Source organism: Elephas maximus, chromosome 25, assembly GCF_024166365.1.
Source record: "Elephas maximus indicus isolate mEleMax1 chromosome 25, mEleMax1 primary haplotype, whole genome shotgun sequence".
NCBI lineage: Eukaryota > Metazoa > Chordata > Mammalia > Proboscidea > Elephantidae > Elephas > Elephas maximus.
In genome coordinates, this window is record NC_064843.1 from 35,934,318 (window position 1) to 35,959,159 (window position 24,842).

The 24,842-nt window shown below is 38.5% G+C and overlaps 1 protein-coding gene across 2 annotated transcripts in view; it reads right to left on the bottom strand.

Annotated features, from left to right (window-relative positions):
• The window catches only part of CBFA2T2 (CBFA2/RUNX1 partner transcriptional co-repressor 2), a 169,813-nt gene that overhangs the window by 34,365 nt on the left and 110,606 nt on the right, over nucleotides 1–24,842 (bottom strand). For both annotated transcript variants that reach the window (XM_049870138.1, XM_049870137.1), the window contains exons 2-4: nucleotides 14,025–14,168; nucleotides 9,717–9,958; nucleotides 95–184 (exon numbers count right to left, since the gene is read on the bottom strand). In XM_049870138.1, coding sequence (XP_049726095.1) covers nucleotides 95–184; nucleotides 9,717–9,958; nucleotides 14,025–14,168 — 476 coding nt within the window. The remainder of the gene's footprint in view (nucleotides 1–94; nucleotides 185–9,716; nucleotides 9,959–14,024; nucleotides 14,169–24,842) is intronic.

The following is a 24,842-nucleotide window of genomic DNA, read 5'->3' on the forward strand; positions in this document are numbered from 1 at the left end:
CATCACAAAACAGGGGTCGGTAGCAGATCCTGAGGAAACACTGAAGAGAAGCCACATTCATAAACCTCATTCATAAACCACCTCAGAGAATTACCTTGAGGAATGGAATCACAAACGGACGAAGAGGAAAGTTTGTGGCCTCTTGGAGCTTACAATGGAATTCTTCAATTGTCACTGTGGAGTTCTGAAAAGATAAATCACATTATTCAACTTCCAAAACTGGACACTGTCCCCTAATTTAAAGCTGACACTGCTGACTCCTCTGAAATCATAAGGAAAAGGATAATTCCAAGAACAGACACCTCTCAAAGGTTAACCAAATTCCGTCTCCTTCATTACAGAATGACAGAAAGTTGACCTCCTTGATACTCTTCTCTGCTACCCCAAATCTAAATTATCCTCTGTGCCTAGCAGCCTGTGCTGCAGAATAAGGTACATCATTTCTCCCTGCCTGCAAAGAAAGGAACTCAGGTCCCCCGTATTGAGGGATTCATTCCAAGTCACTTCAGGTACAGGGAACCAAGCTTACAAAGTTTCCTGCTGAACAGATCCTGACTCCATCCAGGACGTCAATTCAAGGACATCTTCCAGGCTCAACAGCCCAGAACCTTAGCTGCCAAAAGTTAATCTCTTTATAGGCTCTGTCTACATTCTAGCACCAATTCCCCAAACCTTCCAAATAGGAAGTTAATTAAAAAAAAAAAACAAACAACAACAAAACGATAGATGCCTTCTAGTTTCAAGCAGTCTGCATATGAGAACAACTCCAAACAGACTTCCCAGTGCTAACTTTTTACCATCTGTTTCTGCTTTTGAGATTTTTACTTTGTCTTTAGTTTGAATATGATGTGTCTTGGTGTGAATTTTTGGGGGGAGGGTGTTCCTGTCTGAGGTTCGTTCAGCTTCTTGAAACTACAGGTCTTTTGTCAAATTTGGGAAAACTTCAGTCATTATTTCTTTGAATACTTTTTCAGGCTCACCCTCTTTCTCCTCTCCTACTGATCTTTTGTTATAATCCCTCAAGTTCCTGAGGCTCTGTTCATTTTTCTCAGTCTATTTTCTCTCTATTGTTCAGACTGGGTTCAAGTTCACTGATTCTTTCCTCTGTTCCCTCCATTCTCAGGTTGAGCCCATCACTCGGTTTTTATTTCATTATTGCATTTTTCAGTTTCAAACCTTCCTTTCTGTTTCTTCTTTATATCTTTTATTTCTTTGCTGAGGCTTTGTATTTTTTTTTTTTTTTTCATTTCTAACTACTCATTGAGCAATTTTATGGTGGCTGTTTTAAAATCCTTGTCAGATATTTCCACATCTGTGTTCTCTCAATAGGTGTCTATTGGTTGTACTTTCTCATTCCAGTTGAAATTTTCCTGGTTCTTGGTATGACAAGTGATTTTCTCTTGTCTTCTGAACGTTCTGGGTTCTATGTTATATGACTCTGAATCTTATCTAAATCTTGTTTTAGGAGGTCTCCTCTGACACTGTTCCAGTGTGTGGAGGGGTGCATGCCTCTTTGATGCAGTCAGGTGGGGATATAAATCCAGGTTCCCCACTAGGCCTCTGATGGTATACCATGGCTAGGAGGGGGAAGAGGAAGAGGGAGGGTCTTTGCTGGCACGGGGTGGGGGGGCGCGGTGAGGCTGCAGTTTTTTCTGAGGCAATTGGCTGCAGTAGGGTAATTATTGTCTGTAAATGTTCTGCCTTGGGCTGTCCCTTTGGCTAGAGAGGAGGCTTTTTTTTAATCTGCGCCAATTGGTGTTTCTAAGTCATCAGCTTCTCCAGCTCCCAGTCTAGAATATGAGGAAAAAATAAAACTTAAGGAACTCACTATTAGTAGTTCCTCAGGTTCAAAGGTTTCTCCTCTCCTACTAGCCAATCTGCTTTCTTCTCTTCACCTTTCAGTCTTATTTTTTATTTATATATGTCTACAGGTTTTTGCTGTATTTTAGCAGGAGAAATAGGGGGAAGTGTTTCTACTTTATCTTGCCTCTGAACTGGAACAATACTTGATTTTTTTTTTTTATTAACTTTTATTGAGCTTCATGTGAACGTTTACAATTCAAGTCAGTCTGTCACATATAAGTTTACATACATCTTACTCCGTACTCCCACTTGCTCTCCCCGTAATGAGTCAGCCCTTCCAGTCTCTCCTTTCGTGACAATTTTGCCAGCTTCCCACTCTCTCTATCCTCCCATCCCCCCTCCAGACAGGAGATGCCAACACAATCTCAAGTGTCCACCTGATATCATTAGCTCACTCTTCATCAGCATCTCTCTCCCACCCACTGTCCAGTCCCTTTCATGTCTGATGAATTGTCTTCGGGGATGGTTCCCGTCCTGTGCCAACAGAAAGTTTGGGGACCATGACCGCCGTGATTCCTCTAGTCTCAGTCAGGCCATTAAGTATGGTCTTTTTATGAGAATTTGGGGTCTGCATCCCACTGATCTCCTGTTCCCTCAGGGGTTCTCTGTTGTGCTCCCTGTCAGGGCAGTCATCGATTGTGGCCAGGCACCAACTAGTTCTTCTGGTCTCAGGATGATGTAGGTCTCTTGTTCATGGGGCCCTTTCTGTCTCTTGGGCTCTTAGTTGTCGTGTGACCTTGGTGTTCTTCATTCTCCTTTGCTCCAGGTGGGTTGAGACCAATTGATGCATCTTAGATGGCTGCTTGTTAGCATTTAAGACCCCAGACGCCACATTTCAAAGTGGGATGCAGAATGTTTTCATAATAGAATTATTTTGCCAATTGACTTAGAAGTCCCCTTAAACCATGGTCCCCAAACCCCCGCCCTTGCTCCGCTGACCTTTGAAGCATTCATTTTATCCTGGAAACTTCTTTGCTTTTGGTCCAGTCCAACTGAGCTGACCTTCCATGTATTGAGTGTTGTCCTTCCCTTCACCTAAAGCAGTTCTTATCTACTAATTAATCAGTAAAAAACCCTCTCCCTCCCTCCCTCCCTCCCTCCCCGCCTCGTAACCACAAAAGTATGTGTTCTTCTCAGTTTATACTCTTTCTCAAGATCTTATAATAGTGGTCTTATACAATATTTCTCCTTTGCCTCTGACTAATTTCGCTTAGCATAATGCCTTCCAGGTTCCTCCATGTTATGAAATGTTTCACAGATTCGTCACTGTTCTTTACTGATGCGTAGTATTCCATTGTGTGAATATACCACAATTTATTTACCCATTCATCCGTTGATGGACACCTTGGCTGCTTCCAGCTTTTTGCTATTGTAAACAGAGCTGCAATAAACATGGGTGTGCATATATGTTTGTGTGAAGGCTCTTGTTTCTCTAGGGTATATTCCGAGGAAATACTTGATTTTTAATGACTACACATCATATTTCATTAAACAGATGTACTGCAATTTACTCAGTCTTTATGGAACATTTAGCTGACATCTGGTTTTTTGGAGGGAGGGAGGGAGGCATTCATAAACAATGTTGAACTGATTATCTTGGTGCACACAGTTTATGATTTTCTTAGGATAAATTCCTAGGAAAGAATCGGATGAGTCAAAGTACTGTATAGTTTAAGCTACTTGAAACACTGTCAAACTACCCTCCAGAATGTATATTCTCTAAATAAGTAGAGTCAAAAATCATTTACCTTGCAGTGGCAGTTGGACATGCTTGCTCTTCAGTATAGTTAGGGACTACAGGCACCTTAATTCTTGCGTGCCAGGAGCACAGAATGTGCGATCTAAACTCCACCTTCTTAACTGTGTGGCCTTTTTTGAATTAGCTAACAAGTTTCTACCTCCTGGAAAGATTGTTCTACTTATAAATGCCTGCCCAAAATTTGACCATTCTTTAGAAGAAAAACGGAAAGTATTTCTTGAATAGAAGAATTTAACAGTACAAAAATGTTAATTCTCCTCCAATTAGACAAAGTTCTCAACAAGATGGTAGTAAAAAACAAAAACAAAAAAAGATGAAACAGAGTGGTACACTCAAATGCATAAGGCAATATTTTATCTATAATAAAGGCGGTTTTATTTATCGCTCTTCAATCCTTTTATTTCCTAGGCTAGAGTTTTCAGGATTATAATGAATACAAGAGAGGATAGTGAACATCTCTGTGTTGTTCCTAATCTCAGCGGGAAAGCTTTTAAATTTTCACCATTAAACATGAAATTTGAGGTAAGTTTTTTTTTAATATCCTTTAAAATTAAGAAAGTTTCCACTGTAACTAGTTTACTAAGTTCGTTTTTTTTTAATAGTTATTAAATTTAACAAACTTTTTTCCCCCGTATTTTCCTTAAATCTATTTATAGTTTCAACATCAATCTTGACTAGTATTTCAGCAGGTGAGAATATAATTTGGTGTACTAATTGGGAAAACTGTATGGCATTATATAATAAATTTGTACAGACGCATATCCTATGAAACCACAATTCCATTACTGGGTGGCAGGCTTGCACAAATGCACTAAAAGTCATGGACAAGAATGTCCACAGCAGCATTACTTGTAATGGTCCCTGTGAAGAAAGGCTGGCTTGCAAAGCTTAGCCACTGGCTGGTGTCCATTCGCTAATATAAAATTGTCCCTAACTGATAAGGGTGGCTCACTGTGCTTAGACAGTACGTGAAAAGAGTACAGTTTACATTGAACAAGTTTTCCTCCTAGGAGGCTAGAATTTTGGTATGTGCTAGGCAGGCAAAGATAGCCTATGTGACCACCCCCAATAAAAACTTTGTGCATTGACTCTAACGGGCTTCCCTGAGCAGAAACTTCACACATATTGATGTATTTTTGTTGCTGGTGGAAGAATGTATATGTATCTACTGTATGACACTGACAAGAGGGAGACAGCGTAAGAAAGCCTCCACATGGACTGCTCCAGACTCCTCTGTGTCTATCTCCTTTATGATTTGGCTGTGTAGCCTTAGTATGCCCCTATAATAAATCTTAGCTGTGAGTACTATAGTCCAAGTCCTAGGAAACCTTCCAGTAAATCTCTGAACATGAGGATGGTGAAAGGAACCCAATACTGCCCCAAACTACAAACACTCAAATGTCCATCAGGTACAGAAGAATAAACTGTGGTATATTCTTACAATAAATACTGTATGAATGAACATGAACAACCTATACAATAATAGAGATTGACTCACATAAATGATGAAAAGCCATTTACTGCCACTACACCTGTATAAAAGTTGCTTTTTCCATATTGTTTTTAGGTGCCATCAAGTCGGTTCCAACTCATAGTGACCCTATGTACAACAGAACAAAACACTGCCTGGTCCTGTGCCATTCTCACAACCATTTGCTATGTTTGAACCCATTACTGCAGCCACCGTGTCAGTCCATCTCGTCAAGGGTCTTCCAAACATGATATCCTTCTCGAGGCACTGGTCCCTCCTGATCACATGTCCAAAGTACGAGAGACAGAGTCTTGTCACCCTTGCCTCCAAGGAGCATTCTGGCTGTACTTCTTCCAAAACAGATTTGTTTGTTCTTCTGGCAGTCCATGGTACATCCAATTTTCTTCGCCAACACCATAATTCAAAGAAATCAATTCTTCTTCACTCTTCCTTATTCATTGCCTAGCTTTCCCACGTATACGAAGCTATTGAAAATGCCATGGCTTCGGTCAAGTGCATCTTAGTCCTCAAGGTGACATTTTTACTTTTTAACACTTTAAAGAGGTCTCTTGCAGCAGATTTGCCCAACATAATATGTCATTTCATTTCCTGACTGCTGCTTCTATGGGTGTTGTTGTGGATCCAAGTAAAATGAAATTCTTGACAACATCAATACTTTCTTTATCATGATGTTGCTTGTTGGTCTAGTTGTGAAGATTTTTGTCTTCTTTATGATGAGGTGTAATCCATAATGAAGGCTGTAGTCTCTGATGTTCCTTAGTAAGTGCTTCAAGTCCTCTTCGCTTTCCACAAGGAAGGTTGTGTCATCTGCATGTTGCAGGTTGTTAATGAGTCCTCCTCCAATCCTAATGCCATGTTTCATGTAGTCCACCTTCTCAAATTATCTGTTCACATACAGACTGAATAAGTATGGTGAAAGGATACAACCGTGATGCATACCTTTCCTGACTTTAAACCACACAGTATCCTCTTCTTTTCGAATGACTGCCACCGTTTGTTAAAACATCTCAATTGGTATTCTGTCAATTCCTGAAGCCTTACTTTTCACCAGTGCCTCCCGTGTGGCTTTGACTGCTTCCTTCAATACCGTTGGCTCTTGGTCATATGCTACCTCCTGAAATGGCTAAACGTCGAGCAATTCTTTTGGCACAGTGATTCTGTGTATTCCTTGCATGTTCCTTTGATGCTTACTGCATTGTTCAGTATTTCTCCATAGAATCCTTCAGTACTGCAACTTGAGGCTTGAGTTTTTTTCTTCCGTTCTTTCAGCTTGAGAAATGCCAAGTGTGTTCTTCCTTTTTGGTTTTCTAATGCCAGGTCTTTGCACATTTCATTATAATACTTTACCTCGTCTTCTTGGGCAGCCCTTTGAAATCTTCTGTTCACCTCTTTTACTTCATCTTTTCTTCCATTCACTTTAGCTGCTCTACATTCAAGAACACGTTTCAAAGTCTCTTCTGACATCCATTTTGGTCTTTTTCTTTCTTTCCTGCCTTTTTAATGACCTTTTGGTTTCTTCATGTGTGATGTACTAGATGTCATTCCACAACTCATCCGGTCTTCGACCATTAAAGTTCAACACATCAAATCTATTCTTGAGATGGTCTCTAAATTCAGGTGCAGTACACTCAGGTGGTTATTTTGGCTCTCGCAGACTTGTTCTAATTTTCTTCAGCTTCTATTTGAACTTGCATATGAGCAACTGATGGTCTGGCCTTGTTCTGATTGATTATATTGAGCTTCTGCATAGTCTCTTTCAACAGATGTAGTCGATTTGATTCCTGTGTATTCCATCTGGTGAGGTCCACGTGTATAGCTGCCCTTTATGTTGTCAAAAAAAGGAATCTGCAATGAACGTTACTGGTCTTGCAAAATTCTATCATGCAATCTCCACCATCATTTCTATCACCAAGGCCATATTTTCCAACTACTGATCCTTCTTTGTTTCCAACTTTCGCATTCCAATCACCAGTAATTATCAATGCACCTTGACTGCAAGTTTGACCAGTTTCAGACTGTAGAAGTTGGTAAAAATTTTCAATTTCTTCATATAACACTGAGAAATCTTTTAAGGCAGTTCTTAAACATTTTGGTCCCAAAATACCTCTAGTTTATGTTGGTTATGTCTATCAGTATTCACCAAATGAGAAATTAAAACTGAGAACTTTAAAAATTATTTATTATTAATCCCTGGTGGTACAGTCATTAAGAGTTACAGCGAGCTACAGCAAGCTATGGCTGCTAACCAAAAGGTAGGGCAGTTTGAATCCACCAGCCACTCCTTGGAAACCCTCCGGAGCAGTTCTACTCTGTCCTATAGGGTTGCTATGATTCGAAATCAACATGTTTTTCTTTTTTTTCATATTAACAACATTTTTTATAAAAAGTAACTATCTTTTCCAAAAGAAAAAAAAATGTAGTAAGAAGAGTGGCACTGTTTTACAATTTTGCAACTCTTCTCAAATATCTAGCTTAAGACAACTGGAATCCATAATTGGTTTCTGCATTTAATCTGTTGTGATATTAATATGAAAATCCTGGTGGCATAGTGGTTAAGGGCTACGGCTGGTAACCAAAAGGTCGGCAGTTCGAATCCACCAGGCGCTCCTTGGAAACCTTATGGGGCAGTTCTACTCAGTCCTATAGGGTTGCTGTAAGTCATAATTGACTCGACGGCCATGAGTTTGGTTTTTTTTTTTTTTTTTGTATCAATATGTCACTTAGCCTCTGGAACACTCCTCTGTACACTCATGTGAGGACTACGAGGCTACCAAATGCAGTAAGAAAGTAGCAAGGTGGGTAAATCACTAACTGCATGGCAAGGATCAGCAAGATCTCATCCCCTCAGCCAGCTCAAAACATCCCTGGCCACCTGAAGCCACAACATCGGGGAGTAGCTGTAGGCTCAGGGGTCTGCAAACTCCCTGCACTTCAGACCAGATAGGTGGCTTCTCTCTAGATTTCTAATCCTCTGGGACTAAGTTACAAAGTAGGTCATCAACTGTCTGTGCAGCCTTTCTCTATCACCCAGCCACACAGAGTGTGGTCTATGCAAATCTACTCTGTACCACCAGCCCCTACTGGCTCATTGCCCCGTGGGTTCATTAATTCTCTAGAGTGGCTCACAAAATTCATGGAACTATTACTTATACTGGGGCCCTGGTGCTACAGTGGTTAAGAGTTTGGCTGCTAACCTAAAGGTTGGCAGTTTGAATCCATCAGCCACTCCTTGGAAATCCTATGGGTCATCTCTACTCTGTCCCATAGGGTTGCTATGAGTTGGAATCAGCTTGACAGCAATGGGTTTGGTTTTTTTGTTTATTACCTATACTTACAGTTACCATTTATTATAACCAGAAAGAATACAATCGAAGACACACATCAGGCAAGGTCTCAAGGTGGTCCCAGCATGAGGCTTCCATTGTCCTGCACCCTCTCCCCTGTATGGATGTTCTCACCAATCCTGGAAGCCCCAAGAGAGCTCCAAGGTCCAGAGTCCCCTATTCACTGGGACCTCAATGAATGTGCATCATCAGGGCCTTAATGCATAATTATGATCAATCCAATTAATGAATATGCATGACTACATCATGACCCTCTCTGTTCCTGAAGTTAGCCAGGTGTGTGACCTGTGTAGCTCCTACTTGCCCAGCCATTTTAGAAAGATAAGAAGTACTTTAATTGCTTGGGCTTATTTCAGAAACCAGATAAGAAAGGCCAAACTTAGTTCTTTATCCTACAACTCATAAGAGAATAAGAGTGAAAAGACAATTAACACCTTAATATTATTATGGAAATAGTTTTGATCTCACAGACCGCTGAAAGGACCTTGGGGAATCCCAGAGGCTTCTGGATGACACTTGGAGAACTGCCAGTTTAAGGTTCAGTACTGTGATTTCTCTTTTTATTACCTATAGTGGCTAACATGCAGGAGCACAGAGTGCTTTTACTGGAGGTCAGTCGATGATTTCTATTTACAAACACTGAGAACTGGCACTACTTCACTCATAAAACATTGAGTGTTAAATCTCGCCCAGCTGTCAATGTCAGAAAATCACCCCCATACCACAGGTTCATCATACCCAGTGAAAAATTACATCTACCTTGAAATTCTAAAGAAACTGTATTTGCATGAGGAGCTGAGAAGTGTGATCCTTTTGATACTATTTATTTAGAACATAAACCTTATAATTTTACAAGTTATTATTTTGAAAATTTTAAACTACTACTTCTCTTTTCTCTGTGATTTGGAAACAATGTACCAGCCACTAAATATATTAAATAAAAAAACCTTGAATTAGCTTGGCTGAATAATGGGCCTGTTGGAAACTCAGTTTTAAGACAAACTCAAAGCTGCTTACTGGAATTAAATCAAAACCATAAGAAACAATACAGTAAACCTTTTAGTTTTATATGTTCCTTTGATAAACATTGTTACCATGAAATCCGCAACCCAACAGTTTTAAACAATAACTAGTCTGTAGGGTTTGTCACGTTACTACAGGTTTGGGAATGAGCAGAAACATCTACAAATTTCTCTACTGGCTTTGGTTCTGAGGCACACCCTCAGGCAGCTGCTGAGGACAACGTTGCCGTACTTACCACCAGCGCTAGGACAAGAGTCCGCACCTTCTCCCCAATCTCAGGTGAGATGTCATTGCCAAACTGTTGGAGAGTGGTGAGGAAGCGCTTCAACTTGCTGAGCTGCCGAGCGCCACAAGTGGCTGGCAATTGCTGATTCGTCAGTGCAGAGGATGTGGAAGAGGCAGGGCCATTGCTGAACCTTTGCGGTGGCGATGGGGCACCATTCAGGGTTGGAGGAGAATGGTTGATTCCATTGCTTACTAAAAGAAAGCCAAAATAAAAGACTCAGTTTAAGTGCAAAACACAAGAATCTTTGTTAATTTCTTGTTTGGTCTTTTGCTCACTCAGTCATTCGTATTTTGTAAAGCACATGTTAAAAGATTAGATAATGCATTTTCAAAATATAAATATCCTTTGAAAGATTAAAAAAAAAAAAACAAGACTTGGTTTCTGCCCTCAATGAGACTGCTGTAAAGCGAGGCAGACTGTCAGGTAAAAATGACTACAGAAGAACCCAGAGATGTTCTAACACAAGTGTGCACAGAGTGCTACAAAAGCACAGAGAGGGACAGCTAACTCTACAGGTGCCATGGGCAGCAGTGGGGAGCTGTAAGAAAGACTTCCTTCAACAGGTACTACTTGAGATGAGTCTGGGAGACTATGTTTTTACAATAATTGAACACTCACACCCATTTTTTTCTCAATGTCTAAATAATAATTGAATCAGGAATTAGAAATTACTAGTATTAGATACTTTTCCATCTCTTAATTATACAAATGTTCACCTTTGATTATACATATATTTTAAATTTTAATTTTATTGTGATAAAAATGTATATAACAAAAAGTTTGCCATTTTTACCACTGCCAAGTGTACAAATCAGTCAGTGACACCAATTACCCTCACATGTTGTGCCACTATCCCCTTCCTTCATTCCCGAAAGTTTTACATCACTCCAAGCAGAAACTCAGTAGCCCCTTCAGCAATAACTTCCATTTCTCCTCCCACCTTCCCATTCATAAACTTTTGTCCTTATGTACTTGCCTATTCTAGACATTCATCTAAGTGGGATCATACAGTACCTGTTCTTTGTGTCTGACTTATTTCACTCCTGCACATTTTTTACACATCTCCTCAGTATCAGGGTCCTCAAGAAGCTAAACAGTCAATCAGAAGGTAGCATGTGGACAGTCAGAAAACAGAACTGTCCTAATTTGAGAGATATTTTTTCTAGACTATAGGTTTAATGACCTATTTCTGCAATAAGGTACATCTCTTATTGAAAAAAATTTTTAAATGTGGTAAAAGATAACAAAACAAAAATTTGCAATTTTAACCATTTTTAAGTGTATAATTCATTGACATTACCCTCAACGTGTTGTGCAACCATCACCACTATCCATGTCCAGTAAGTTTTTTTTATTACTCCAAAGAGAAACTCAGTACTTCTTAAGTAATAACTCCTCTTTCTCACCTCCTCCTCCCCCCGTAACTGCTGGCAGTATCTCTTTGACCATTCACAATATTCATGCCCATCAGCCAGTTACTCTTGTTTTGACAGTCCCAGGTTAATACTGTCAAAATCTTGTTCACTCAATAAAACAACTTCTAGACTCCGCACATGACACTCCTATTCTGTATTTTTCCCTAAATTACAAAAAACTAAATCAAACCCATTGCTGTTGCGTTGATTCTGACTCATAGTGACCCTATAGGGCAGAGGAGAACTGTTCCATGGGGTTTCCAAGGGACAGCTCGTGGATTTGAACTGCCAACCTTTTAGTTAGCAGCTGAGCTCTTAACCGCTATGCCACCGGGGCTCCGATTACAATTAAAAAAAAAAAAATTTTTTTTTTTTTTTTCTGATTACAATACATGTGATTAATTATAGTTTTCCTATTTTTCCACTGTTCTTAACAGTTATTTCCTGGTAGTTTTATGTGAAATACAACCTTACAGCTAAGTTCTTAATGGCATTAAATGACAACCTCCTTTTTCATTGAATAGTAAAATAAAATTACCTAGTGTATAAGTGTCAATAGATTTTCATTTAATCATATCACATCTTGGAAATCTAAGGTGAAACTCTATCTAAAAACATAAGAAGCAATTTAAGTCCAGACTTAAGAAAAGTTTAAAGGGCCCAGTCATTCAGTCTTTAACTAGCTTGAGAACTGACATTTACTTATATTTTGCCTAATGCAAATTCACTGATCACTAATCTTCCAATTCCTTTCTACTGTCTCTAAGCCAGTCGTAGTTGACTACCACTGTTCCCTCTTCTTGGGCTGACCCTTGTTCAAATCTGACCTGGCAAACTCTTCTTTACCTGTAATAAACAGCTATAATATATATATATTTTTAATATATACCTCAGATATTACCCCTACTAGGGTAAACTCTAATAGATTTAATAATTCTTCTTTATGCTGCCTGTGTACCTCAAATATGCTTCCACTGCTTTTATATTTCCACTGCCTTAGTATAATAAACTGTGCACTATGTGACGAGCACTACCCTACACACCTACTTCGGCTTTGTTCATTACCTATCAGAGGGTAAGTGTTAAATGTTGCTGGATGATTCACTGCATAAAAGAGTAACAGGCTGGGGAAAAAAGGTACAGTGTCTTCCATGAAGAGATCACTAAAGCTACTGGAAAGGAAAGCTCAACACTCCATCTTCGCAATCTAGAAAATTAGTTGCAATGGTCTGCCATTTCTTTGTTTTCACAGAAAAAGTCAATTGTCATTGGAAAGCTGCCCTCTCTTAAAGCAACCCATAAAAATAACATATTATTGTGCTTTTGACCACTCTGATGCTCAGATAGGCTTTTTCAAAGCTTCTCTAGAAAAGCATGTGATCACATTTTCCTAAATAAAACATATCTACCCCCAACTGGCCAACTATGGAGGTAAAAAGGGTAAAATTTATATATACATACATTGATTATTTGTATCCTGAAATCTGAATGATAGCCTGGGTTAGATTAAATCTGTTTTATTTCAAGATAGTACCTATGCCTAAGGCTGTTTAACATTGAGATGGAAAATGGAATTTAAGAACAAGGATTGTAAACTTCATTTCATTCTGGCTCAAACTGAAGCCTGCAGTTGCCAGTTGCTCAGTTTCAAATGCCTTGGGAAAATAATAATTAAACCTCTTAAAGTTGTACTTTTCAGAGTCTTTTCTTGCCTTTTAAAATGATATAAACACATAAAACACAAACTTTTGAGCAAGGACAGTGTGGTACAGAGCCAAGTGCACACAGTCTGAAGTTGGATAAACCTAGATCTCACTTTCTGCCAGCAATGCCATCACCAGGAAAGCAAAGATATTGATACCTATACCTTACAAGTTTGTTTGATGGAGTTTAAATAAGAAAATACATATAGCATCTAGCAGTGCCCTGACCAACTTTGTGACTACAAACAGCAACTGTCTTTCCGCTTTAGGATGCAAAATATCTGCAAGAGAGTGAAGTGAATGGGGGGTGGGGGGAAGCATGGGCAAGGAAAGACTGAAGAACTCAAATGAAAAAATGTATATATTGACTCAAGGGCAACTAAAAGCAACATATATATACAGATATGTATGTATATGTATATATATTTCTTTTAATTATATATATGTAAGACCGATATTCCTGAGTTACAGGTATGTGTATGTTCATTCTGAGTAAATAAAACCAAACAGTCTCCCAAAGCGGTTATACCAAATTACACTGCAAACCCACAACGAGTGAGTGTTCAAGTTGCTCCACATATCCTCAACCAAAACTAACACTGTTTCCATTTGGAACGTTCTAGTGAGTGTATAATACTGCATCGGACTGTAGTTTGTATTTCCTTGCTGACTAGTGAGACTGAGCGTGTTAGAATGTATTTATTAGCTAGTATATTCTCTTTTATAAAAGAGAATACAAAAAAAAATTTTTTTTTGTATTCTCTTTTATAGAGTCTTGCCATGAAAGTGCTGAACATTTTTAGTAGTAGTTCCATAATTTTATGAAATACACTTTGAAACCTACAAATTAATGTAATTATCTAAATTTATTAGTTTAGAGCCAAAGACATGAAAATTGCTGCTTATCAGCCTAAAAGTATGCAAACAGAATATTTAGACCACTAAGTATCCAAACACCTAAATTAGCCAAGTACTATCCTCAGAGCGAAAAGGCAATTTATAAAAAAAAACAACCATATATATGTATTTTAGACAGCATTTCGAAAATGTTAAATAGTGTACAGAAGGCTCAATAGTGGTCGGCCACTCAGATCCAAATGTCACTCTGAACCACAACCCAAGTAATTAAGGGGTCTCACATGCTGTTGGAGTAAATGACACTGGCCTCGGTCCTCCGGGATTTATTGGTGGGAGGGGTGGCATGGTGGGAGGTGAGGATCTTGACTGTATCTTCACTTCCACAGGCGATCCAGGCATTGCTGGTACCCTTTTCTCAGGACCAACTGTAGACAATAAAAGGAAGAGAAGTCAGAATTTTCCATAAGATAATAAAAATAGTGAGAAAATATGGAATGTCTACATATTTTCCTGGAGGACTAAGAAGTTAAGAAGATGGCTAGTGTAGCGGGCTGAATGGGGGCCCCAACAAAGGCACCTGCGAGTGCTAAGCCTTGGAACTTCTCAGTGTGACCTCACTTGGAAAAAAGGGTCTACATCCTGGATTATCTGAGTGGGCCCTAAATCAATCCAATGACAAGTGTCCTTATAGGAGAGAGACAAAGACACAGACATACAGAGATACACACAGAGAAGGCGACGCAGAGATGGGGTAGAGAGAAAGGCAGCCACAAAGCCAGGGAATGCCACCTACAGCTACCACACACTGTTGCTGTTGTTAGCTGTGGGGTCAACTCCAACCCATGCTCAAAGTGGCAAAGAATGGATTCTCTCGAATTTATAGCCTCCAGAATTGTAAGAGAATAAATTTCTGTTTTTTTTTAAAGCCATTTGTGTGTGGTAATTTGTTATCCAGCCAAAGGAAGCTAAACAGTAGTTTCTCTCTTTTTTCTAGATCAACTTTATTGTATAATTTACATACATTTTAAGTACAGTTGGATGCGTTTTGACAAATGTATTCAGTTATGTAAGTATCACCACAATCAAGATATAGAACACTTTCATCACCCAAAAAGTTTCCTCGTGACTTTTTTTTTTAATTGCGGTGATATATAACAAAACAGTTAAGTGGAATCATACAATATTTGTCCTTTTGTGATGGACTTATTTCATTTAGCCTCATGTTTTCAAGGTTCATCCGTGTTGTAGCATCTATCAGGACTTCATTTTTCTTTATGGTTGAGTAATATTCCATTGTATGTTGTTGTTGTTAGGTGCTGTCAAGTGGGTTTTGACTCGCAGCAACCCTATAGTCCTGCGCCATCCTCTAAACTGTTGTTATGCTTCAGCCCACTGTATGTATGTATGTACCACATTTTCTTTATTCATCCATCTCTTGATGTATATTTAGGATGCTTCAACATTTGGGCTATTGGAAGCGCTGCAGTAAACATTGGTGTAGAAGGATCTGTTTGTGTTCCTACTTGCAATTCTTTTCAGTATGTACCTAGGAGGTTCCATGCTGGGTCATATGGTAGTTTTGTTTAATGTTGTGAGGAACTGCCATAGGTCTCCACAGTGGCCACATCATTTTACCAGCAATGGATGAGGACTCCAATTTCTCCACATCCTTGCCAACACTTGTTTTCTGCTTTTCTGAAAATAGCTATTCTGGTGGGTCTGAAGCAGTATTTCATTGTGGTTTTGATTTTCACTTCCCTAACAACTAATTACCTTGGGCTTCTTTTCATGTGCTTATTGGCCATTTTCTTTGATGAACTGACTTGGATAAAGTCCTTTGCCCAATTTTTAATTGGATTGTTTGTCTTACTGTTTTTATGTTAGAAGCTTTTTACATATTCTAAATTGTAAAACCCTTAACAGATATGTGGTTACCAGATATTTTCTCCCAATCTGTAAGCTGTCTCTTCACTTTCTTCATAAAGTGCTTTGAAGAAATCCAATGTATCTATTCTGCCTTTCGCTGCTTGTGCTTTTGGTGTCGTATCTTGGAATCCACTGTTGGAAACTTGGTCCCGACACGTTACTCCTAAGTTTTGTTTTAAAAGTGTAGTGGCTTTAGTTCTTACATGTAGGTCTTTATTTGAACCATTTTGAGTTAATTTCCATATATGGTGTGAGGTATGTAGTTTCTCTTTTTTTAAATATTTACTTTTATATTATAAAACTCATACATGGTCATTAAAAAAAAAAAAAAACTGCGGTTCAAAAGTTTACAAAGTAGAAAAGCGAAAGGGAATCCACACTCAACCTTTCCTTCCTCTATTCCACTTCATATAAGTTACTCCTTTAAAAAATTTGGTATATATACTTCCATATAAGTATTTTAAATTTAATTTTGTGAAAAGATACACAATACACTATTCTTATCCCCAGCCTTCTAATTCTCCCCACGGTCTACCAATGTTACTAAAGTCTATGCATTTTTGCATGGCAAATTATACACAAATATACACATATGTGGAAAGTTTTTCCGTTCTTACATGTATGATAGTATACTATACACACTGTTGTACACTTTGGTGAAATAGCTTTGTACATCTTACTTTGCTTTACCAATCTCAAACATTACTTGAAATAAGGAAGAACACTTAGCGTCCCTATTTCATAAGCAAAGGAGCTCTGGTGGCACGGTGGTTAAAGCTCTCAGCTGCTAACTGAAAGGTCAGCAGTTCGAACCCACCAGCAAGATGTGGAGGTCTGCTTCTGTAAAGATAGAGCTGTGGAAACCCTATAGGGCAGCTCTACTCTGTCCTATAGGTTCGCTATGAGTCAGAATCGATTTGACGGTAGTGGATATTTCATAAACAATGGGACAAGGTCAAACGATGACATAACCTGAAAGTTATCAGTCAGGAGAGTGGCTTAGAAAGGAAGAAACCAGATTACAAATGCATTTTTCTTGACTTTTCTTTGTAAATGAATCAAATTGGTAGGGAATAATAATCAGTTGTGCAGAGTATTATACATAAATTGCTATTCGTGATGAAGTGCTAAAATTTTATATATATTAACCACACTAAGTGGGAAAAAAAGAGACAGAGTCTACATCCCTGACATCAGGTATGTGAATGTCATCTATGATGTGTAGTGCCCAAAAGGATGAAAAGCTGGGCTAATTCTAAAGTAAGCACAGGCTACTTCATCCACAGGAACAATTCATAATAAGTAGCTGTTTGCTAACACCAGACAAGAGCCAACTGAACTCTAGGAAGAGAAATTACATAGATTAAGCTTAATGACAGAGTTAGGTCTGGACTAATATGAATAAGACCTGATACTGAGGAGTAATAGTCTAAGATTCTCAAAAAAGTTATTTTTCCTTATTAATTGCAAGCTTTTCCTTTCAGTAACTATTAAATTCAATTTAAAGTATAAGAAAGGAACACCAAAGCTTCAAATAAGAATGTTGATCTCATGTTTCTTTTGGTCAGATTACAGCTATAAATGCAAAGCACACAAGAACATTCATGATACTGGTGACAAGGCATATCTTTGCTCATTCATGGACACCTAATGAGAAAAATGTTTCCAAAATACTATTTTTATGCTTCAGTGTGCATCGGTCACATTTTGGGAAACGATATAATGAATAGAGAGTCAACCAAAGCAGCAATGCTCCCAAGTTACAAATCCCCTGGCAAAAATGTGCAGCTCTTTGAGACATGTGGGCAACACTGCCAGCCCTTTCCATCTCTCTGTCCAGAACATTTTCTTTGTGAAAAATGATGGTCGTCCTGTCTGATTAGTGGACTAATGAGGTGTTGGGCTTGTCTTTTTCTCCCTGACAGTATTTTCTCAATGCCCTTCAGAGAACAGTTGACAAGTTTCCAGCTCTTCCATCTGGGGCCCAGCTTTCCGGAGGAGGGAGGAGAAGGGAAGGAAGGAACTGACAGTTGTCTCGCACTGTTGTGTGTTGGGTATCGTGTGCAACGACCTAGAGGGAGCCTTTCTTCAGACCACCTGGCTTTACAACAAGGGCGTCAAAGGCCCGAGGAGGGCTTAGCAGTGAGATGTGTTTTAACATTGAGCACTTGGCAGAATAAAAAAGTCGATCTGTCCAAGTGCAGAGCACTGACCTGTATGCTCTCGCCAGCTGAAAACGTATATGCTGGTAAAACCCAGCTGCTCCGGTACTGCTCATAGATTGATACTATTCATCTCTTGTCACTTCATTACCCACAAACCTGCAACACTGGAGTTACTCCTCCTGTTTCAGGGAATAATACTGACTATCAGAAAAAGCACAGGTACGTATCAGAGCCTGAGAGATCTGGTGTGAACCATCATTCTGTTACTTACGACCTACATGAAGTTTGGCAAATCATTTCACCTTTCTGGGCTTCATTTTCAACAACTGTAAAATGAGTGATAATAAGAATTACCTGGAAGGACAGAATTTGAGACAATGCCTAGTGTAGTGCCAGGCATAAAGAAGGTAACAGGAATCCTGGGGTCAAGTTCTAGATTTACCACTTAACTAGCCATGTGACCTTGACTTATATTTGACCTCAATATTTGTTTCCTGTGGAAAATGGGTATACCATCAACAGTCTACCCACCTAACCTCAGAGACACTGGATGGAATGATCCAAGAAACGAGAGCTGCAGAAGCACCACGTACAGTGTAAGGTGATATTTTTGTTGGAGGCTGGGTGGCATGAGGGGATTTTACAGTGAGAGAGAGCTATCTCAGTGGTCTATAATCTGAAAATTCAGCTGCTTCTCAGGTGATATGTATGGGCTGCTCAGATGATGTATATGGGGTACACTCCAAAGCAGGCATTTTAACTCTCTGTGTGTGGGGAATCAGAGTAGGATTAGATTAACTCCCTAAAGGAAAATAGTTATAGAATGCCTTTTATGTCATCACTGTTAGGGTGATTTTGTTTCTGAATTTTTATGAAACAAATGTTCATGTTTTATGTTCTAGCTTAATCCCTTGAAAAAACCAACCACATCTTAAGCTCATCTCAATTCCAGAGAACCTTAGGTAAAAAATTCTGTTTTTTCAAGTGTGACTTGAGCCCATAAATACCACTATTTGGACTATAAAGCAGCCATATTCAGTCCCAGGGAAGTCAAAATAATCCTTAGTTTTGTCATGAAGGCTCAACTCAGTTCTAAACAAAGATTCTAAGACAGTAAGTAACTGACAATTTAGTCACCCTATAATGACTTTGTACTTTGGTTATTCTGAAATAGATCTCTCCAAGGAATGTGTATGGATTAAAAAAGTAAAACCTAGACATACAATCAAGTGCTTCCTCACAATCACCGATGTGTCAATACACAAACACATAAAGCCAGCCAAGTTGATGAGCTGAAGAAAAGCGAACATGGAAAAGTATGTCTGCATGATTTTATTTCTCTACTGTGCAATATGCTAAGGGTGTCATCAAAACAGAAAACTGATGAGACAAGTAATAAACATTTTTTTGTGTGATGGCAGGGATATTTTTTCCCACGCAGTTATTTGAAGATTCAAACATGAAACTAAAGAGTAGAAATAGTCTGCAGCTCTAATCGAATACTGAAGATACTGCTGATATTGATAACATATTGATGAACATCCCACCCAGACAAATGCTACCTGAAAGTAATCATATATGATAAATAAATTGCCACAAACAAGGGCAAACCATTACAAATTGGTACTTCTTTGAAGTTTTTTTAAATTACTTTGAGGATGACAAAGGAACAGTAAATAGAAGAGATGTAAATATGATAAGAAAAATGCAATTCTGTCTAAGGGGAAAGCCTAGCCCTCAACAACTGGAGAGAAAGGAAACACCCACGGCTGCAAGGAGGAAGCATTATTAGACGAAAGATGTGAAGGATGCTCTGTCATCGACTAGTTGTATGACAACTGGGAGGAAAAGAACAACAAGGTGGGCATGATAAAACTTTTCATGGTAATGGAAATGGGTAAAAAGAGGCTGTAGGAATAAATATGGACAGTGTTATATTTTTATAAAGTTTAAAAACAAAGAACAATTCTACATATGTTAAGAGAGACATTGTATATGTTGTGTAGTCAAATATAAAAACATACAAGAAATAATAATGCACACTACATTCAGGACAATGATTACTTCTGGAAAGGGTAGACTTAACTAAATTACCATGCTTAAAAACCACTGGGTAACAGAAGAAATCAAAGACGGAATCAATAAATTCTAGAATCAAATGAGAATGAAAACACATCATACCAAAACCTTTGGGACACAACAAAGGCAGTGCTCGGGGGTCAATTTATAGCAATAGATGCACACATCAAAAAAGGGACAAAATCAAAACATTAGCTACACAATTTGAACAAATAGAGAACAGCAAAAGAAGCCCACAGCCACCGGAAAAAAGGGAATAATAAAGATCAAATCAGAAATAAATGAAATAGAGAACAGAAAAAAATAGAAAGAATCAACAAGACCAAAAGTTGGTTCTTTGAAAGGATCAACTAAATCAACAAACCACTGGCTAAACTGACAAAAGAAAAACAGGAGAGGATGCAAATAACCCAAATAAGAAATGAAATGGGGGACATTACAACAGACCCAACTGAAATAAAATGGATCGTAAGACAGTACTATGAAAAACTATACTCCAACAAATTTGAAAACCTAGAGGAAATGGACAAATTTCTAGAAACACACCACCTACTCAAATTAACACAAACTGAAGTTGAAAATCTGAATGACCCATAACAAGAGATTGAAAACGTAAAAAAAAAAAAAAACTCCCAACAAAAAAAAGCCCCTACCCAGATGGCTTCACTGAAGAATTCTACCAAAACATTCATAGAAGAGCTTACACCAGTACTACTCAAACTATTTCAGAATATAGAAAAGGAATGGATGTTTCTGAATTCACTCTATGAAGCCAGTATACCCGATACCAAAACCAGGCAAAGACATCAGGAAAAAAAGAAAACAACAGATCAATGTCTCTCATGAATACAGATGAAAAATTCTCAATAAAATTCTAGCCAATAGAATTCAGCATCTTATCAAAAAAATAATACACCATGACCAAGTGGGATTCATACCTGGTATGCAAGGATGGTTCAACATTAGAAAATCAACGTAATCCACCACATACATAAAAGAATCACATGATGATTTCAATCAATGCACAAAAGACATCTGGAAAAGTATAACACCCATTCCTGATAAAAACTCTCAATAAAATAGGTATAGAAGGGAAATTCCTCAGCCTATAAAGGACATCTATACAAAACCAACAGCCCACATCATTCTTAATGGAGAGAGGCTGAAATCATTTCACTTTAGAACAGGAACAAGACAAGATGCCCTTTATAACCACTCCTATTTAAAACTATACTGGAAGTCCCAGCTAGAGCAATAAGGCAAGAAGAAGAAATAAAGGGCATCCAAATTGGTAAGGAATAAGAAATAAAATTGTCCCTGTTTGTGGATGATATGGTACTATACACAGAAAATCAAAAAGACTCCACAAGAAAACTACTGGAACTGATAGAAAGATACAACAGAGCAGCGGGATACAAGATAAATGTACAAAAATCAGTTGAATTCCTATACACCAATAAAGAGAACTATGAAAAGGAGATCAATAAAACAATACCATTTATAATAGCCCCTTAAAAAACAAACCCTGGTGGTGTAGTGATTAAGTGCTACAGCTGCTAACCAAAAGGTTGGTAGTTGAAATCCAGTAAGCACTTCTTGGAAACTCTATGGAGCAGTTCTGCTCTGTCCTATAGGGTCGCGTTGAGTCGGAGTCAACTTGACAGCAATGGGTTTTTAAAAATAAAAATAAAATACTTAGGAATAAATCTAACCAGGGATAGAAAAGACCTATACAAAGAAAACTACAAAACATTACTGCAAGAAAGCAATCAAGATCTACATAAATGGAAAAATGCACCATGCTCATGGATAGGTATACTCAACATTGTGAAAATGTCAATTCTACCAAAAAAAAAGCAATCTATAAATACAATGCAATTCCAATCCAAATACTGACAGCATTCTTTGAAGAGATGGAAAAACTAATCATTAACTTTATATGAAGAGGAAAGAGGTCCCGGATAAGTAAAGCACTACTGAACAAGAAGAATAAAATAGGAGGATTCACACTACCTGACCTTAGAACTTACTATACAGCTACAGTAGTCGAAACAGCCTGGTAACGGTTTGAGGGCAGGCACATTGATCGATGGAACAGAACTGAGAACCCAGATGTAAATTCATTCACCTATGATCATCTGATCTTTGACAAAGGCCCAAAGTCAATCAAATGGCGAAAATGCAGTTTTTTTTTTTTTTAAACAAATGGTGTTGGCAAAACTGGGTATCCATCTGCACAAAACTGAAACAGGACCCATACCTCACACCATATACAAAAGCTAATTTAAACTGGATCAAAGACCTAAATATAAAACCAAAAACTACAAAGGTCATAGAATAAAAAAATAGGGTCAATGCTAGAGGCCCTACTACACAGCATTAACAGGATACAAACTATAACTAACAATACACAAGCACCAGGAGATACACTAGATACCTGGGGTCTTCTAAAAATTAGACACTTATGCTCATCAAAAGACTTCACCAAAAGATTAAAAAGAAAATGTACAGACGGGGAAAAAAATTTTGGCTATGACAAAGCCGACAAAGGTCTAATTTCTAAAATCTGCAGCAAAAAGCCAAATAATCCAATTAAGAAATGGGTAAAGGATATGAACGGACAGACATTTCTTCAAAGAAGACATTTAAATGGCTAACAGATACATGAGGAAATGCTTGTGACCACTAGCCGTTAGAGAAATGCAAATCAAAGCCACAATGAGATACCATCTCACCTTGACATTATTGGCATGAATCAAAAACAGAAAATAACAAACGCTAGAGAGACTGTGGGGAGACCGGAACTCTTATGCACTGCTGGTGAGAATGCAAAATGGTACAACCACTTTGGAAAACGATATGGTGCTTCCTTAAGAAACTAAAAATAGAAATACCAGCAATCTAGCAATCCCACTCCTAGAAATATGTCCTAGAGAAATAAGAGCCATCACACGAATAGACATATGCACACCCATGTTCACTGCAGCAATGTTCACAATAGCAAAATGATGTAAACAACCTAGGTGTCCATCAAGAGATGAATGGATAAACAAACTCTGGTACATACACACAATGGAATACTACACAACCATAAAGAACAACGATGAATCTGCGAAGCATTTCACAACATGGATGAATCTGGAAGGCATCATGCTGAGTTAAACAGGTCAATCACAAAAGGCCAAATATTGTATGAGACCACTACTGTAAAAACTCATGAAAAGGTTTACACAAAAAAAGAAACAATCTTTGATGTTATGAGAGAGGGGAGGGATGAGAGGGAAAAAACAAAAAAACAAGACTTAACTAAATTAAGAGGGGGTACTTGAGCATTTGCTATATTCTGCTTTTGTCTTTTGTAACCTCGAAATATTCCATAAGAAAAGAAAGATCACTGGCAGCAATGGGCAAAATGGAAGAAACAGTGAGACTTCAATGCAGGGATCCTACTTAGGACGTTGTTACAGTGAGACATGATGGTTGCCTGAGATGGGAGTAGCAATAGAAATGAAAAAAAGGGGGTGGATTTCACAGATATTTAGAGTTAGACAGGATTTGGTAATTGATTAGATGTGAAGGATAAGGGGAATGAATGAGTCAGGGTGACTGCTGGGGTTACTGACCAAGATAAAGGACACTGGAGGGAGAGTCTGTTGGTGAGAGAGATGATGAAGACATGCTGCTTTTGTGGTACCTCTAAGATAGTCAAGTCGAGGTAAATTCTAAAGTTTGCAGTTGAAAAGAATAGTCTGGTCTAAAGATACTGAAGGAGCCCTGGTGGTACAATGGTTAAGCGCCTGACTGCTAACCAAAAGGTTGGCAGTTTGAACTCTCCCAGCGGCTCCAATGGAGAAAGACTTGGCACTCTGCTCCAGTAAAGGTTTATATAATTACACCTTAGGAAACCCTATGGGGCAGTTCTACTCCGTCACAAAGGCTTGCTATGAGTCAAAATTGTCGAATTGTTGTTGGCACCTAAGAACAACAACAAAGGAGATACTAAATTGTAATTATTGGTATTAAAATGAGTAAATTTAGGCTATGAGAGGAAAATATGTGAGGTTTCAAAATATAAATTCTGCCTGCTGATTTTGATTCTATTGCCGCTTATTCCATCTTTCGTGTTGATCAAGAACAGCTGGTAACTATTATCCACTAAATATTCACTCAAAAAATTTAATGGTTTAATCAGGTCCTAGGTCTTTTTCTTCAGGCTAGTGACCAGTTTTTTTGGACTGGTCACAAAGCTAAAGATTTATAACATGCTCTATAAGACCTTACCCCTCACCATTTTCCAAGCTCTGCAATTTGTTCACCATGCGCCACAGAAATTCTACTTTATGTTTCTTTCCTGATGATCCCAGCTCCTACTTCTGGAAAGGTAGGCTCAACTACCTAAGACCATTTTCTAATCTAAACAAAAGCCCTTTTAGGACAACTCCAAAGCCAAACCCATTGCTGTGGAGTCAATTCTGACTCATAGCAACCCTACAGGACAGAGTAGAACTGCCCCCATAGGGTTTCCAAGGAGTGGCTGGTAAATTTGAACTGCTAACCTTTTGGTTAGCAGCCATAGCTCTTAACTACTGTGCTACCAGGGCTCCAAGACAACCCCATTAACAAGGAAACAATAAGACAAGAAAGGAGGACGGGAAAAGGAACACGGTAAGAAAGATGTTACTTTCCTACATGGGAACATAAGAGGACAGTTGGTTTTTGTGGGATTGCTCTTTTTGGTGGGGATGGTGATTAAAGACAGCCATGGTGATGCAGTGGTTAAGACCTCGGCTGCTAACCAAAAGGTCGGCAGTTTGAATCCACCAGCCACTCTTGGGAACCCTATACGGGGCAGTTCTACTCTGTCCCGTAGGGTTGCTATGAGTCGGAACTGACTTGATGGCAATGGGTTAGGTTTTTTTTTTTTTGGCT